Source organism: Chiloscyllium plagiosum, unplaced genomic scaffold (genome assembly GCF_037043375.1).
Source record: "Chiloscyllium plagiosum isolate Xiang-an unplaced genomic scaffold, Cpla_swu_hap1 HiC_scaffold_16, whole genome shotgun sequence".
Taxonomy (NCBI): Eukaryota; Metazoa; Chordata; class Chondrichthyes; order Orectolobiformes; family Hemiscylliidae; genus Chiloscyllium; species Chiloscyllium plagiosum.
Window position 1 is genome coordinate 16,943,279 of NW_028270154.1, and position 18,574 is coordinate 16,961,852.

Below are 18,574 nucleotides of genomic sequence, written 5' to 3' on the forward strand. Positions count from 1 at the left end.
TCTGTTTTGTCGTTTTCAGGCAACCAGCTACCCTAGCTTTCAACCAGGTGTTACATTTTTACCTTTTTCAGAACACTTGGTGCTGTTAGCTTTTAACTCTCTTAAAGGTACAGTACACCCACATTTTCACAACAATATTAGCAATCCTATTGCAAGGAATATTGATATGTCATCAAGGAATAAAAAGCAGAGGGCAGGGACAAAGACCCCCACTCTCCCCCTCCGCCCCCCACCCCGCCCAACCCCCAGAGCTAGTTGCCATTCACCAAAGCTAATGGCCCTCAGCTCTCGAGAGAGAGAACCGTCGGCTCTCAAAGGTTCCTCTGTGACTTAGCCAAATAACAACGGTATCAAACATACAACTGGTTAATATTCCTGACAGAAGAATCAACAGAGAAGGCACTGAACATCTTGGAAAATTTATAACCTGGCTGTAATTTTGAAAGACTAAGTCTTGTGTTTTCTTGTGAAGTCCGCGAATCACAAAAAATGCCACAGCTCCTCAGTCATCCCTGAGTTTGTTGAGTGAACAGTATGCACATCCAACTGCTTTGAAGGGTTTCCACAATGACAAGGAACATTGAGCCCATGAAAGGACCATCTTCGTCAACATGAAACTGAATCCAGGGTTTAGCTGGCCATTCTCACAATTGTGAAGGTGCTGCTACTTGCAATTTTTGATCTTGTTTGCATTTTGGCACTGCCCCACCACAGCAGCTAAGTCAGCATCCAAACCTGGCCACCAAATATAGTTTCTTGCCAGCAACTTCATCTTGGAAATCCATGGATCACCCTAGTGGAGTTTGGAAACTATGTGACAGTGAACTTTATTTAGGACAATTACTCTTGCTCCCCACAGTAATATGCCATCCTCTCCAGTGGTCTGGTCTCACAAGGTCCAGAAACGTTTCAAACCTGGTTGAGATGGCATTTCTCTTCCCCCATTACCACCAGCTGTTTCAGTTTTGCTAAGACAGGGTCTTTTTATGTCCTCAGTCAGATAGTGTCCGCAGTGACTGGAAGGATGTCCAGAAAGTTTAAAACCAAAATGGACTCTTTCAGAGGAGGCACAACAGGTGGAGTAGCTGTCAGTGAGAGGCAGCTTCAAGCTATCCGCAGTAGCTAACTGGCTTCCTGGACAGTGTTCTAACGTGTATTTATACATGCTGAGAATAAAGTCGGAAGTGAAGTCGGAGCGCAAAGCCGGTCGGGAAGGTAAGTGATTGTTATTTGAGTGGGTGTGTTCTAGATCCCAAGTCCTACAAAGTAGGGCCTCCTCTAACCTAAATTAAAAGTCCACAGACTTGCCCAAAAAGAGGGTCCAAGGAAGTTCCTGTGGATTGAAGAGTGAGGCTTTAGCTCAGGAGTGTTTGACAAGGAGGTTGAGTGAAGTGATTACGCCACAGTTGAAAAGGGTGAAAACATGACTGCCATGCTGGTTCAGTGCGCTACGTGCTTGATGTGAGAGGTCAACGACTGGTGTGTCTGGCTCGTATAAGTGTGGAAAGTGTGTGCACGTTCAGCTACTGACAGAGCATATTGCAGCACTGATGAAAGAACTCGAGGACTTTAGGCTCATCTGAGAGAACGAGATCTTTCTGGACAAGACCTTCAGCGAGGTTATTACACCAATCGTACCAGAAGAGAGCAGAAGAGAGTAGATGATGAGGAAGGCAGAGAGGAGACAGGTGCAAGAGACCCCAGGGGAAGTACCTATCAGGAACAAGTTGAATCTTTTGGAAACAGTAGAGACAGATGACACTGCCAGTTCGCAAGGCGGCCAGGTCTGTCAATCAAAAGTTGGCGCAGAGGCAGAGCGGAAGAGTCGGACATCGTACGGAGCCGTGGTAATAGGGGACTCCATAGTGAGAGGAACTGACTGGGGTTTTTGTGGCAGCAGATGGGACTTAAGGATGCTGTGATGCCTTCCTGGTGCCAGGGTTAAAGACATCACAGACAGAGTGCAGGAAATCCTCAAGGACGAAGGCGAAGAGCCAGAGGTGGTGGTACATGTAGGCACAAATGATGTCGGGAAGAAGAGGAGGAACATACTACAGCGGGACTTCGGAGAACTAGGAAGAAGGCTGAAAAGCAGGAGGTCCAGGGTGGTTATCTCCAGTTCCTCGGGCTGGTGAAGCCAGAAACAGGGAGATATTGGACTTGAACGTGTGGCTGGGGAACTGGTGCAGGAAGCAAGGATTTAAATTCTTGGATCACTGGGATATGTTTTGTGGTAAGCATAAATTCTACAAGAGAGATGGTTTGCACCTTAATAGGTTAGGGACCAGCATTCTGGCAGGCAGGTTTGCTACAGCTACGTTTAAACTAAGTAGCGGGGGGAGGGGACAAACTGGATGTTTAAGAAGGAAATTCAAGGGAAAGTTAGAACAAGGGAAGTCAAGAAAGACAACAGTATCAATGAGGCAGAAAACTCAGAAAGGAATCATGCTGTAAGGTTGAGTGAAATAGGAGTTGATGGGAAGGGTGAGGGCAGTAACAAATTAAAAATACTATACATGACTGCACGAAGCATTAGAAATAAGATGGATGAGCTTGAGGCTCTTTTGGAAATTGGCAGATACGATATTGTGGGGATAACTGAGACGTGGCTTCAAGTGGACAGGGCCTGGGAAATGAATATTCAAGGCTACACGTGCTATCGTAAGGATAGACTGACGGGCAGAGGAGGTGGGGTGGCCATGTTGGTAAGTGATGATATTCAGTCCCTTGCGTGGGGGGACCTAGAATCAGGGGATGTAGAGTCAGTGTGGATAGAGCTGAAAAATACTAAGGGTAAAAAGACCCTCTTGGGAGTTATCTACAGGTCCCCAAACAGTAGTCTAGATGTCGGATGTAAGTTGAATCAGGAGCTGAAATTGGCCTATTGCAAAGATGTTACTACAGTTGTTATGGGGGATTTCAACATGCAGGTAGACTGGGAGAATCAGGATAGTATTGGACCTCAAGAAAGAGCCTATTTGGAGTGCCTCAGAGATGGATTCTTAGAACAGCTGCTGCTGGAGCCGACCAGGGAGAAGGTAATTCTGGATCTGGTATTGTGCAACGAACCAGAATTGGTCAGGGACCTCAAAGTGAAGGAGCCATTGGGAAGTAGTGACCATAAAACAATAAGCTTCAATCTGCAAGTTGAGAGGAAGAGGGTACAATCGGAAGTGACAATATTTCTGTTGAATAAAGGGAAGTATGGAGCTATGAGGGAGGAGCTGGCCAAAGTTCAATGGTGCAATACCTTAGCAGGAATGACAATGGAGGAAGTTGAAACTTTATTGCTGGAACAGCGCAGCAGGTCAGGCAGCATCCAGGGAACAGGAGATTCGACGTTTCGGGCACAGGCCCTTCTTTCCTGAAGAAGGGCCTGTGCCCGAAACGTCGAATCTCCTGTTCCCTGGATGCTGCCTGACCTGCTGCGCTGTTCCAGTAATAAAGTTTCAACTTTGATCTCCAGCATCTGCAGACCTCACTTTCTCCTTGACAATGGAGGAACAATGGCAGATATTTCTGTGTATAATGCAGAAGTTGCAGGATCAGTTCATTCCCAAAAGGAAGAAAGATCCTAGGAGGAGGTATGGGTGGCCGTGGCTGACGAGGGAAGTTAAGAAACATATAAAGTTAAAAGAGAAAAAGTATAACATAGCAAAGATAAGTGGGAAAACGGAGGTTTTGGGAAGCTTTTAAAGAACAACAGAGGATTACTAAGAAGGAAATACGTGGAGAAAAAATGAGGTACGAAGGTAAACTGGCCAATAAAATAATGGAGGATAGTAAAAGCTTTTTTAGGTACGTGAAAGGCAAAAAAATGGTTAAGACTAAAATTGGGCCCTTGAAGACAGAAACAGGGGAATATATTACGGGGAACAAAGAAATGGCAGAAGAATTGAATTGGTATTTCAGATCTGTGTTCACTGGGGAAGATACAAGCAATCTCCCTGAGGTAACAGTGGCTGAAGGACCTGAACTTAAGGGAATTTATATTTGCCAGGAATTGGTATTGGAGAGACTGTTAGGTCTGAAGGTTGATAAGCCCCAAGGCCTGATGGTCTACTTCCCAGGGTACTGAAGGAGGTGGCTCGAGAAATTTTGGATGCGTTGGTGATTATTTTCCAGAGTTCGATAGATTCGGGATCAGTTCCTGCAGATTGGAGGGTGGCTAATGTTGTACCACTTTTTAAGAAAGGTGGGAGAGAGAAAATAAGAAATTATAGACCTGTTAGTCTGACCTCAGTGGTGGGAAAGATGCTGCAGTCTATTAAAAAGGATGAAATTACGACACATCTGAGTAGTAGTAATAGGATAGATCAGAGTCAGCATGGATTTATGAAGGGGAAATCATGCTTGACTAATCTTCTGGAATTTTTTGAGGATGTAACTTTGAAGATGGACGAGGGAGATCCAGTAGATGTAATGTACTTGGACTTTCAGAAAGCTTTTGATAAAGTCCCACATAGGAGGTTAGGGAGCAAAATTAGGGTGCATGGTATTGGGGGCAAAGTACTAACTTTGATTGAAAGTTGGTTGGCTGATAGGAAACAAAGAGCAGTGATAAATGGCTCCATTTCAGAATGGCAGGCAGTGACCAGTGGGGTACCGCAGGGATCAGTACTGGGACCGCAGCTTTTTACAATATATGTTAATGATATAGAAGATGGTATTAGCAATAACATGAGCAAATTTGCTGATGATACTAAGCTGGGTGGCAGGGTGAAATGTGATGAGGATGTTAGGAGATTACAGGGTGACCTGGACAAGTTAGGTGAGTGGTCAGATGCATGGCAGATGCAGTTTAATGTGGATAAATGTATGGTTATCCACTTTGGTGGCAAGAACAGGAAGGCATATTACTACCTAAATGGAATCAATTTAGATAAAGGGGCAGTACAGAGAGATCTGGGTGTTCTTGTACACCAGTCAATGAAGGTAAGCATGCAGGTAGAGCAGGTAGTGAAGAAGGCTAATAGCATGCTGGCTTTCATAACAAGAGGGATTGAGTATAGAAGCAAAGAGGTTCTTCTACAGCTGTACAGGGCCCTGGTGAGACCACACCTGGAGTACTGTGTGCAGTTTTGGTCTCCAAATTTGAGGAAAGACATTCTGGCTATTGAGGGAGTGCAGCGTAGGTTCACGAGGTCAATTCCTGGAATGGTGGGATTACCTTACACTGAAAGACTGGAGCGACTGGGCTTGTATACCCTTGAGTTTAGAAGACTGAAAGGGGATCTGATTGAGACATATAAGATTATTAAAGGATTGGACACTCTGGAGGCAGGAAACATGTTTCCGCTGATGGGTGAGTGCCGAACCAGAGGACACAGCTTAAAAATACAAGGTAGTATTTAGGACAGAGATGAGGAGAAACCTCTTCACCCAGAGAGTGGTGGCTGTGTGGAATACTCTGCCCCAGAGGGCAGTGGAGGCCCAGTCTCTGGATTCGTTAAAGAAAGAGTTGGATAAAGCTCTCAAGGATAGTGGAATCAAGGGTTATGGAGATAAGGCAGGAACAGGAAACTGATTGAGGATGATCAGCCATGATCATAATGAATGGCGGTGCAGACTCGAAGGGCAGAATGGCCTACTCCTGCACCTATTGTCTATTGTCTATAAAGGCCCAATGCTGAACTCTACCGGAAGCGATTGGCAGCACCTAGCACAAGTTTGTGATCTCTTACTATGACAATTTCCTATCCATAAAGGTACTGGTGAGCCCTCCTCACAGCAAAAGCTTCCTCCTCTCTCTGGGCATACTTGCATTCAGCATGAGCCAAACTCCAGGAAGCACATGCTATTGGACATTCCTCTCTGTTTGGCCACTGGTGAGCCAACGCTATCCTCATATCCCTCAGGAAGGCATCACATGTCAGCACCACCAGTCACTTCAGTTCATGGTTTGCCAACACCTGAGATGATGATAGCTGCTTTTTCACTTCCCTAAAGGCTGCTTCTTGGCCTCATGACCATTTCCAAGGCTGACCCTTTTTCAATAGTAGGCGTAAAGGTGCCAAGATGGAGGCCAGGTTTTGTATGAATTTTCCATAATAATTCACTAATCCAAGGAAAGATCTAAGCTCCAGCACAGACAAGGGAGCCAGGCCTCCTTTGATCATCCTCACTTTCTCTTCCAATGGGTATAACTGGCTTTTATCGACTCTGTATATCAGGTAGGATATTTGGGGTGCCTGGAACATACATTTTTTCCCATCCAAGGTATACGCCACCTGGGAGAAATGTTTAACGAATATGTCCAAGTTCTCCAAGTGCTCTTTGTTGGTTCTTCCCTGTTATTAATACATTATTCAGATAAATAGCAACCTGGGGCAACCCTTGTAAAATGTTCTCCATGGTGCATTGGAAAAGGGCATAGGTTGATGACACCTCAAATGGCAGGCTTGCCTATTGATATAAACCCTTGTGGGTATTAATTTTAGCATACCTCTCTCCTGGGACTTCTCATCCAGTGGCAATTTCAGATTGGTGTGGCTCAAGTCCAGCTTCATAAACGATAGCCCCCATCCCCACCAAATTTGCATGCAAGTCCTCTATGTGAGGGACCACATTTTAACCCAGCTGCAAAAAGCTGTTTACTATTTGCATAAAATCCCCCACAACAGAAAACCAAGTCATCAGGCTTCACAATCAGTGTGACTGGCACTGCCTATTCTGCAAACTGGTTTGATGATTCTTTCACTCTCCAGCTTCCTGATTTCTACCTCTACTTTTGCCCACAAGGCACAAGACACTGGGCAGGCCTTGCAAAATCTTGGAATTGCATCCTGGTCAACAGGTAAAGTAGCTTGGCCTCTGATAATTCTAATCACTTCTTGAAAAATTCCTGGGCATTTTACTAGGACTTCGCTTGAGGTCGCCATTTTCCGATTGAAAAGTATTGAGCCAATCAAAGTGAATCTTTCTCAACCAATTCCACCCCAATAAGCTCAGCCGCAACCCTTTTACTACCATCAGGGGTAACTGCACCACTTGCTTCTCACAGGAGACTGGAACTGACATCATACACTGGGAAACTGTTGCATATTCAGAGTATGTTCGCAGTCTGGGTGAGGTCTCCCGCAAGCTTAAAAGTTGGAGTCCCGAACGAATATTATTAAATACAGATTCTGCAACCACAGATACAGCTGCACCAGAATCAACCTCTATGGGATATGGGTAACCATTTAGCAAAACATTAATTTTAATTGCAAAATAAAAAAAACCAAAAGAAGTGCAGATGCACTGAAGAGATGCTAATCTCCATTTCTTTTCTTTTTTCTTAATACACATACATTTCTGCCATACATTGGTAGTGCTTATTTCCCCAGCATCCATCTTGTTTGTGTGTCGTTGCAAGACACAGTGGAAATCTCCAGGTTATTTTTTCCCCTGAACTGAGGAGATTCTAATCTCCTGGCTTTTTTTTGTACATTGACTATGGCCAACCAACTCCTCATTACATATATTTTTAAAGCCCCTACACAACTCTTGGGAAATAGGGCAGGACAGGTGACAGAGGTGACAGTGGGGAGTGCACTTTGGGACCAGTGCCCATAGTTTGCACCTTTCAGCCACGTCCAGGACAACCGCCCCGGTACCTGCCTGGGGTCCCCCCGGGTTCTATTTTTTTTAATTAATTTATTAAACGTTGCAAAACAGTTAGAAAAAACTGTTAACATTTACAGCTGTATACAACAGCAATTTTACAAGGGAGAGGAGCAGCAAAGCTAGGCCTCAAACCCGACCGTTCAACCAGTTTACAGGGAGATGAGGACAAGCCCCATATCCCAGTTTCAAGCATGACAAGACAGCAACGATGACATTTGTACATAAAAAGACAATCGAATTACACAAAACAGACCCAGCTTGCCCCCGTCCCTCCCACCTTCCGGCAACTCGAAGGCAGCCTGCCCCTACGCATCTTCCGGCTCTCGGTCTACCTAATGGACCTTCCAGTTCTTGGTCCGCCCTGACACAGCTTTTGACCACCTCTAGGACAGCCAGCCCCGGTACCCGCCCAGGGTGACAGTGGTCAGGACGGCCTACCCACCTTCCGGCTTCACTAACCGCACACAGCACCCTTCGGCCACCTCGAGGACAGCCTGCCCCGGTTCCTGCCTGGGGTTCCCCTGGTTCTATTTTATTTTATTAAACAAATTACAAAAACAGTTTACAACAAACAGTTACATTTACAGCTGCATACAAGAGACAGCAATTTTACAAGGGAGAGGAGCAGCAAAGCTAGGCCCCAAACCCGACCGTTCAACCAGTTTACAGGGAGATGAGGACAACTTTAAATCCCAGTTTCACATATGAAAAGACAGCAACAATGACATTTATACATAAGACAATCCTGTTACATAAAAAAGTGCAGACAATACAGACCCAGCAAGCCCCCACCCCTCCCACCTTCCGGCCACTCTAAGGCAGCCTGCCCCTACGCACCTTCCGGCTCTCGGTCCACCCCATGCCCCTTCCAGTTCTTGGTCCGCCCTGACACAGCTATCAAACACCTCTAGGACAGCCAGCCCCAGTACCTGCCCGGGGTGACAGCGGTCAGGACGGCCTACCCACCTTCCGGCTTCACTAACCGCACACAGCACCCTTCGGCCACCTCGAGGACAGCCTGCCCCGGTTCCTGCCTGGGGTTCCCCTGGTTCTATTTTTTTTTTGCACGAGTCTTTATTCAATTTCCACCACCAGGAAGATAGGAAAACACCCGGGTGGCCAGTGACAAACACTGCCCTTCACATCAAAGGGCAGTGCTGTGTGATCAAAACAGTGAAGGGGAGGGTAGGGACTAAATCAAAATAGAATTGGAGGGTGAAATGATGCACTCCACTCCCTGCGGCGCCCACCTCTCCCTGAACAACTCCAGGGTGTTGGTCGACACCGCGTGCTCCTTCTCCAAGGACACCCGGGCTCTAACGTATCCCCTGGTTCTTTTTTTTTCCTATTTTTTATTTTTATTTTAACCCCCACACTACCACCGAAGTGCGGTAGTGCTTATTTTTTCCCCCAGCATCCCCTGGTTCTATTTTTTTTTCTTTTTTTCTTTTTTTTCTCTAAAATTTAACCCCCACACTACCACCTAAGTACGGTAGTGCTTATTTTATCCCCAGCACCCATGGTGTGTGTGTGTGCAGGTGTGAGACACAGTGAAAGACACAAAGTGCACCAATCTTTATTCAAATTCCACCACCAGGAAGATAGGAAAACACCCGGGTGGCCAGTGAGAAACACTGCCCTTCACATCAAGGGACAGTGCTGTGTGATCAAAACAGTGAAGGGGAGGGTAGGGACTAAATCAAAATAGAATTGGAGGGTGAAATGATGCACTCCACTCCCTGCGGCGCCCACCTCTCCCTGAACAACTCCAGAGTGTTGGTCGACACCGCGTGCTCCTTCTCCAAGGACACATGGGCTCTAACGTATCCCCTGGTTCTAATTTTTTTTTCCTATTTTTTATTTTTATTTTAACCCCCACACTACCACCGAAGTGCGGTAGTGCTTATTTTTTCCCCCAGCATCCCCTGGTTCTATTTTTTTTTTTCTTCTTCTTCTTTGTTTTTTTTTTAAAAACACCCGGGTGGCCAGTGACAAGCACTGCCCTTCACATCAAAAGGCAGTGCTGTGTGATCAAAACAGTGAAGCGGAGGGTAGGGACTAAATCAAAATAGAATTGGAGGGTGAAATGATGCACTCCACTCCCTGCGGCGCCCACCTCTCCCTGAACAACTCCAGGGTGTTGGTCAACACCGCGTGCTCCTTCTCCAAGGACACCCGGGCTCTAACGTATCCCCTGGTTCTATTTTTTTTCCTATTTTTTATTTTTATTTTAACCCCCACACTACCACCTAAGTGCGGTAGTGCTTATTGTTTTCCCCCAGCATCCCCTGGTTCTATTGGTCAGCCAAACCTTTCCTGATTGGCCCAGTTTAACAACCCCAATCAAGTACATCGTAGTCAAAGAAGTCCACTTGGTTCCAATTGCTACACAACATGACCTTAAAACTTACAGAGTTACCGTCATCATCCACAAAACGCTTGCTCACTGATGCTTCAATCACTTGACCGTCTTTATTCCTCAAGATTAGATCTCCAACCATTCCATCTCTCATGGGATATCTATGAGATGACAGAAAAAACCTGTTTGGCTCAAGGGCAATTAGAGATAAACAACAAGTGCTGTCCTTTCCAGTGACATCCCTATCGCACAAAACAAAATTAAATATAGCTTGAACACGAAGACCTTTGCTCTGTGAGCTACAAAGTCTCTTACTCTGGTGTGTTAGTGCTGTGTCATATCTGAATCATAAATAAGAACTTACTGAAAAGAAATTTTCTGCAGGCTTCATAATTACACATGTAGACATTGAAATGTATTAGCTCATTTTATCAATTTTAATCTTTCCTTACAGGAAACCTCAATGAAGCATTTTTTCTCCATCAGGAAGGGTACTTTTTATTGAAAGGACCAGACAATCCTGGAAATAGCTCCATTATTTGGGAGTGGAAGCCACATTCAGGACAACAAGCTACAAAACAATTGGGAACTTTTCACAGAGAAGGTCAACACTGGGCTGTAAAATGGAGTGATGATTACAATGATACACCAGACATTTCTCGAAGAATGTATGAGCACTACGGTACCCTCAATCTGTTAATCAGAAATCCTAGCTTTGAACTTGGTGGATTGTTTACCTGGACTCAAACAGAGCCCATTAAGAAGATCCTGAAACAGATTGAGCTATTTGTGATCAAAGGTAAGTAAGAAGGAGTGGAAAGGGTTGAATAAAATGATTTTCTGTCAATCCATGGAAATTCATAGATTGTTGGAATCCATTCCTATTGAGTCATAGTGCAAATAGGAATTGGGAACTCAATCTCTCAATTGTAGTGGTGGGAATCTTAGATGAGATTGGGTCAATTATCTTATTAAAGTGAGGCTGCTGGAGTTTAAGGTCTTTGAATGGGAAGAATGTATTTATGTGCTATATAGTATATAGATTTAGACTCAGCACTCTTGCATCTCTTTTTGTGATCTTTACTCCACAGTCATAAAATGATCTCTTAAACTAATATTGCTCCTATGATGTAGTTTACTGTTCCCATATTCAATCTTAGCCTTTTCCTCTGTAATCACAGGGCAAACACACTCTAAATTTGCAAACTCTCCAAGTTAATCTCAAAGATTCCAAGGAGAGCGAGATGGTGTCAGCAGTTAGGGAATGGAGTTTGGTACAGCGATCAAAAATGAAACAATTTCATAGCGGGTGGCACAGCGGCTCGGTGTTTAGCACCGCTGCCTCACAGTGCCAGGGACCTGAGTTTGATTCCCGCCTCAGGTAACTGTCTATATGGAGTTTGTACATTTTTCCCAGGTCTGCCTGGGTTTCCTTCCACAATCCAAAAATGTGGTGATCATGCTAAATTGCCCATAATGTTAGATGCCTTAGTCAGGGGTCAATATAGGGTAGGGGAATGGGTCTGGGTGGGTTACTGTTCAGAGGGTTGGTGTGAACCTGTTGGGAGAAATGGCCTATTTCCATACATTAGGGAATCTAATCTATACTTCTCAATATTTAACCACCTAAGCTAAAAAAACTAACTCAATAAAAAAAAGAAGACAGAAAACACGGTCTGGTCATTAAATTAAGTGGATGGATTGAGGATAATTAATTCTGATTCTTATGATTAGCTTTTGTTCTCAATCTTTTCTCCGTTTTCATATAATTGATGAGAAAGTTGCCACGGAGAGAGATAGAGCTGCAGGTATCAGTACGGTGTTCAATGTGAACGCCGATGATGATGATGACTTTGGCCTTTTGATTATGTAACTGGAACAAATTGCATCTTATCGAAGAGTAGAGGTAATATCAACATTGTGACAACACAGAAGCAAATGTGAGTGAAGGTGGACATACTGATCAGAGTGTCATGAGTAGACATATGGAAGCTGACCCAATGGATAGAATCTTCCACACTTGGAGGGACTGAGCGTTGGGACAGAAAGGCACTGAATGGGGTGCAATGTGACTCACTCAAACATTGCTGCATTCACACATTCACCATAATCACATTCTGGCCAGGTAGACCCATGGTTGATCTTTTTGTCAAGCTGCCTCAAAATACTCCACAGAGGCTGGTATCCTATCAGCATTTCACCTTTTATTTCCATGTGAAGAGTCCTTGACTCTGATCCATCTCCCCTAGAGCCAGGTGTCAAAGTGAAGAAATTGCCCGTAGTGTTCAGGGATGTATAGGTTAGGTACATTAGTAAGGGGAAATGTAGTGTAATAGGTTAGGGGAAGGGTCTGGGTGAGTTACTCTTCGGAGGGTCAGTGTGGACTTGTTGGGCTAAATGTCCCGTTTCCACACTGTAGGGATTCTATGGTTCAATGATGTCTGACACTCCTGTTGTCATCTATTAGTGAGGGCTCCCTGATTGGACCAGATTAATGGTGACAATTAGCAATCTCATATTCTTGACATACACCAAGCTGACCTCATTACAACCGACACAGCCTTTAAGTGAATACTTCAAGATAATTCAAAAGTCTCATTCCACACTGCTGGGTTTAACTCAGAAGCAGAAGGGCCTGTCACCAAGCAGTGTTCATGAAGGTTGTCAATCATTGGGCAGGAAGTCACGTTGGGGCTGGGTTTCACTCCATTGATCAATGGCAGCCAGTACCAATGACAAGGGAATGGATATCAGACAAGAGGGTGCTTGCTGGAAGAAATCCCTTACACCCTTGCCTCTGACCACTCTGAACCATTAGCACTGCTACCCCACTCCGAGAAAAGCACACACTCTTGCTGGGCAGGACTTCCAGCTCCAATGTCTTGATTTCAGGTGAAGACAGGACAATGGCCTCACTAATGTTTGGTTGGCAAGTGGTTCAATAACCTTCCCCAGAAAAGCCATCTTGAGTTTCCAACAAGCAGCATAGAGAATATGCAAAACTTTCAGAATCTCCACTAATTTCAAGCCATGTCTTTGGGTAATATTGCCAAGAAACTGCAGGTAGAAAAGGAATAGGGGGATGCCAAGGGAAATCATCTGTGAACAACAACTGAGAAATGTGAATGATCAGCACGAAACATGATTAGTCAGCATCTGACTCTATGTGGAGACAAATACAAATTTGAATAGAGCTTTATGAGATGTATACGCTTCATGTCTCTGTTTTACAGTTGAGATGGATTCACCGTGGCCTGTAATGGGCAGTGACATCACCCTCAGCTGCACCATCTCCAGACTCTCAGACACCATCAACCTTCAGTGGAAACAGAGAAACTCTTCTCAGGAAAACAGGAGGATCAACACTAATGAGATCCAACTGAATAACACAGTCTATCTCATCATTAGACATGCTGGAGCTGAAAATCAGAATTTATATACATGGGAAGTACAGGAAAAGAACTCCATTATTCTCACTGGAAAAACAAACATTGGTGTGAATCAGAGTAAGTCCAAAACTACCATAAGTAGATGGTCAACAGTCACTGATATAAAACCATTCCCCACAAAATAGAGTGAGCACTTTAACACTGTCAGATTCTCATGCAGAATATGATCTTTGTCTCTGTTCTGATTATTGATATCATAAAATGGAGAATTAATGAACTCATGCCACCTATCAGGAGAATTTGCTAGAATCATTTCAATTTATATCAGTTCATAAAACAAAAATAAAAACCATCAATCAAATAAAATTAAGGCCAATGCAATTGAAAGTACAAGCTGATTGAAGGCGCTGACACTGATCAAGATTTGGGTCTTTTCTGGGACATTATTTCAATGGAACCAGTGACTTTGAAATGTTCTCAGTGTGTCTTATACTCAGAGACATTCATTTACTGTACCTGAGTGAAGGTAGGCATTGCCAGGGGTTGTGAGGAGAAGACCCCTTGTGATTTAAATTGGTTATTTGTTTCTCTTGTCTCTTATTCTCCTATCATCTTGCTGCTAATGCTGAGCGTCAATGGTAAATGTAAGGGAGTACAGGTCTTTGTGTATTTCTGGCAGTCACTGAGAATCCTGCTGCACTTGACTCTCCTGAAGATCCAATGATGCCCCATCAGAAGACCTGACTATCAGTTGGTCCACACTCCCAGTTCAATCCGACAGGCATCACCCTGATCCACATGAACACCTCTCTGATTTATCCTGTTTCGCCATAGCACCCACAACTGTCCATGGAGACAGCCAGACACATGTATGTTGGAGCCAGTGCCATACTAGTTATATTGAAGGACTCCACCTGCTCTGAAAGACCCCTCCAGATTTATCCAAGTATTCAAAACTGAGAAGGCCTATTGTCTGTGGCGCAATGACTCTGGTGGAAGGGTGTGTTACCTTATATGTACACTTGGTCCCAGGAATGTGTCAACATTATCTCTGAGCAGCCATCCTTGAAAAGCATTTATCCCTAACAGTGAGGCAGGAATGTGAGAGTTATAAAGACTGTAGACATAATGGATATAGGTTTTCAGGACGCCTCTGCAGGTTTGTTAGTAGTCGTAACAATGATCCCAGATGAATTGGACCCTGACCAAGTGTAAAACTTTCCTGAGAATGAATTCAGCTGCATTATGAAATGGTGCTCTTAGTGTGGCATGTGGAATACCAAGCAACTTGCCACATTGATCATTGTTTAACTGTGCATTTCTTCATGTGACATTGCAGCCGGTGGTGTTCCCACATATCTGCTATCCTTGTCCTTCTAGAAGGAAGTCTTCAAAGGTTTGGAAGGTGCTCTATAAGGTCTTTGGTGAATTTCTGCAATGCATCTTGTAGATAATATATACTGCTGCTACGGAGTGTTGGCAGTTGAAGGAATGGATATAGAAGTACATAGAACATTACAGCACAGTACAGGTCCTTCGGCCTTTGATGTTGCGCTGCCCTGTCATACTAATCTGAAGCCCATCCCACCTACACTATTCCATGAGCGTCCATTTGCCTGTCCAATGACGACTTAAATGCACTTAAACTTGGCAAATCTACTACCGATGCAGGCAAAGCATTCCATACCCTTATTGCTCTCTGACATCTGTCTTATACCTATCTCCCCTCACTTTAAAGTTGTGTCACCTCGTATTTGCCATCCCCATACTTGGAAAAAGGCTCTCCCTGTCCACCCTATCTAACCCTCTGATTATCTTGTATGTCTCTATTAAGTCACCTCTCAACCTTCTTCTCTCTAACGAAAACAGCCTCAAGGCCCTCAGCCTTTCCTCGTAAGACATTCCTTCCATGCCTGGCAACATCCTAGTAAATCTCCTCTGCACCCTTTCCAAAACTTCCACATCCTTCTTATAATGCAGTGACCAGAACGGTACACAATACTCCAAGTGTGGCTGTACCAGAGCTTTGTACAGCTGCAGCATAACCACCTTGTTCCGAAACTCAATCCCTCTATTAATAAAGGCCAAACCACTGTATGCCTTCTTAACAACCCTGTCAATCTGAGTGGCAACTTTCAGGAATCTGTGTACATGGACACCGCGATCTCTCTGCTCATCTGCACTCCCAAGAATCCTACCATTAGCCCAGTACTTTGCATTCCGATTACTCTGGCCAAAGTGTATCACCTCACACTTGTCCACATTAAACTCCATTTGCCACCTCTCAGCCCAGCTCTGCATCCTGTCTATGTCTCTCTGCAACCTACTACATCCTTCATCACTATCCACAACTCCACCGACCTTAGTGTCATCCACAAATTTACTAACCCACCCTTCTAAGCCATCATCCAGGTCATTTATAAAAATGACGAACAACAGTGGACCCAACACTGACCCTTGCGGTACACCGCTAGTAACTGGACACCAAGATGAACATGTTCCACCAACTATAACCCTCTGTTTTTTTCTTTCAGCAAGCCAATTACTGATCCAAACTGCTATATCTCCCACAATCCCATTCCTCCGCATTTTGTACAATAGCCTGTGTAGCCTGTGGGGAACCTTCTCGAAAGCCTTGCTGAAATCCATATACACCACATCAACCGGTTTACTCTTAACTACCTGTTTGGTCACTTTGTCAAAAAACTCAATAAGATTCATTAAGCATGACCTACCCTTCACAAAACCGTGCTGACTGGCCCTGATCAGATTATTCTTTCCTAGATGGTTATAAATCCTATCTCTCTCATAACCTTTTCCAACACTTAACCAACAACTGAAGTGAGACTCACTGGTCTGCAATTACCAGGGTTGTCTCTACTACTCTTTTTGAACAAGGAAACCACATTTGCTATCCTCCAGTCCTCAGGCACTATTCCTGTAGACAATGATGATTTGAAGATCAATGCCAAAGGCTTGGCAATCTCTTTCCTTGCTTTCCCTAGGATTGATCTCATCCAGCCCAGGGGACTTGTCTATTTTCACACTCTGCAGTATTTCCAATACCTCTTCCTTGTGAACCTCAATCCCTTCTAGTCTAGATGCAAGTATCTCTGTATCTTCCTTGCCAACATTTTCATTTTCTATAGTGAACGCTGTCGAAAAATATTTATTTAGTGCTTCCCCTATCTCCTCTGACTCCACACACAACTTCCCACTATTATCCTTGATCGGCCCGAATTTAACTCTCGTCATTGTTTTATTCCTGACATTCCTATGGAAAGCTTTAGGGTTAACCCTGATCCTATCCGCCTACAACTTCTCATGTCCCCTCCTAGCTCTTCTGAGCTCTCTTTTTAGGTCTTTCCTGACTTCCTTGTAACCCTCAAGCACCCTAACTGAGTTTTCACATTTTGTCCTAACATAAGCCTTCTTGACCAGGGATTCCACTTCCTTAGTAAACCACGGCTTACGTGTTCTATATCTTCCTCCCTGCCTGACAGGTACATACTTATCTAGAACACACAGGAGCTTTTTCTTGAATAAGCTCCACAATTTTAATGTGCTCATCCCCTGCAGTTTCCATCCCCGTTCTACGCTTCCTAAATCTTTCCTAATTGCATCGTAATTTCCCATCCCCCAGCTGTAACTCTTGCTCAGTGGAGTACACCTATCCCTTTCCATCACTAAAGTAAACCTGACAGAATTGTGATCGCTGTCTCCAAAGTGCTCACCTACTTCCAAATCTAACACCTGGCCAGGCTCGTTACCCAGTACTAAATCTAATGTGGCTTCGCCCCTTGTTGGCCTGTCTACATACTGTGTCAGGAAGCCCTCCTGCACACACTGGGCAAAAACTGACCCATCTATAGTACATTCCACCCGACCTTAAATTTACCTTGACCATCTCTGACACCTCCTTCCCCTTCATGGACCTCTCCGTCTCCATTAATGGCGACCGACTTGACACTGACATTTTTTACAAACCCACCGACTCCCACAGATACATGGATTACACCTCTTCCCACCCTACCTCCCGCAAAAATGCCATCCCGTATTCCCAAATCCTCCGCCTCTGCCGTTTCTGCTGCCAGGAGGACCAGTTCCACCACAGAACACACCAGATGGCCTCCTTCTTTAGAGACCGCAATTTCCCTTCCCATGTGGTTAAAGATGCCCTTCAACGCATCTCGTCCACATCCCGCACATCTTCCCTCAGACCCCATCCCTCCAACCGTAACAAGGACAGAACGCCCCTGGTGCTCACCTTCCACCCTACCAACCTTCGCCGACATTTCCGCCACCTCCAAACAGACCCCACCACCAGGGATATATTTCCCTCCCCACCCCTTTCCGCCTTCCACAAAGACCGTTCCCTCCGTGACTACCTGGTCAGATCCACGTCTCCCCTACAACCCACACTCCCTTCCTGGCACCTTCCCCTGCCACCGCAGGTATTGCAAAACCTGCGCCCATACCTCCTCCCTCACCTCCATCCAAGGCCCTAAAGGAGCCTTTCACATTCATCAAAGTTTTACCTGCACATCCACCAATATCATTTATTGTATCCGTTGCTCCCGATGCGGTCTCCTCTACACTGGGGAGACTGGACGCCTCCTAGCAGAGCGCTTCAGGGAACATCGCCGGGACACCCGCACCAATCAACCACACTGCCCTGTGGCCCAACATTTCAACTCCCCCTCCCACTCTGCCGAGGACATGGAGGTCCTGGGCCCCCTCCACCGCCGCTCCCTCACCACCAGACGCCTGGAGGAAGAATGCCTCATCTTCCGCCTTGGAACACTTCAACCCCAGGGCATCAATATGGACTTCAAACAGTTTCCTCATTTCCCTTTCCCCCACCACACCCCAGTTCGAAACCCCCAGCTCCGCACTGTCCCCATGACTTGTCCTACCTGCCTATCTTCTTTTCCACCTATCCACTCCAACCTCCCCCCACCGACCTATCACCTTCATTCCCCTCCCCCACTCACCTATTTTACTCTATGCTACTTTCTCCCCACCCCCACCCTCCTCTCACTTATCTCTCCACCCTTCAGGCTCTCTGCCTATATTCCTGATGAAGGGCTTTTGCCCGAAACGTCGATTTTACTGCTCCTCAGATACTGCCTGAATTGCTGTGCTTTTCCAACCCCACTAATCCAGAATCTGGTTTCCAGCATCTGCAGTCATTGCTTTTACCTCGTATTGTAGTGAT

General features: G+C 45.1%; 1 protein-coding gene across 10 annotated transcripts in view; it reads left to right on the plus strand.

The window, feature by feature from the left end:
* LOC122547072 (uncharacterized) overlaps positions 1–18,574 on the plus strand; it is a 108,946-nt gene that overhangs the window by 70,086 nt on the left and 20,286 nt on the right. For all 10 annotated transcript variants that reach the window (XM_087995166.1, XM_087995163.1, XM_087995160.1 and 7 more), the window contains 2 exons: positions 10,422–10,766; positions 13,201–13,473. In XM_087995166.1, the coding sequence (XP_087851292.1) occupies positions 10,422–10,766; positions 13,201–13,473 (618 nt within the window). The remainder of the gene's footprint in view (positions 1–10,421; positions 10,767–13,200; positions 13,474–18,574) is intronic.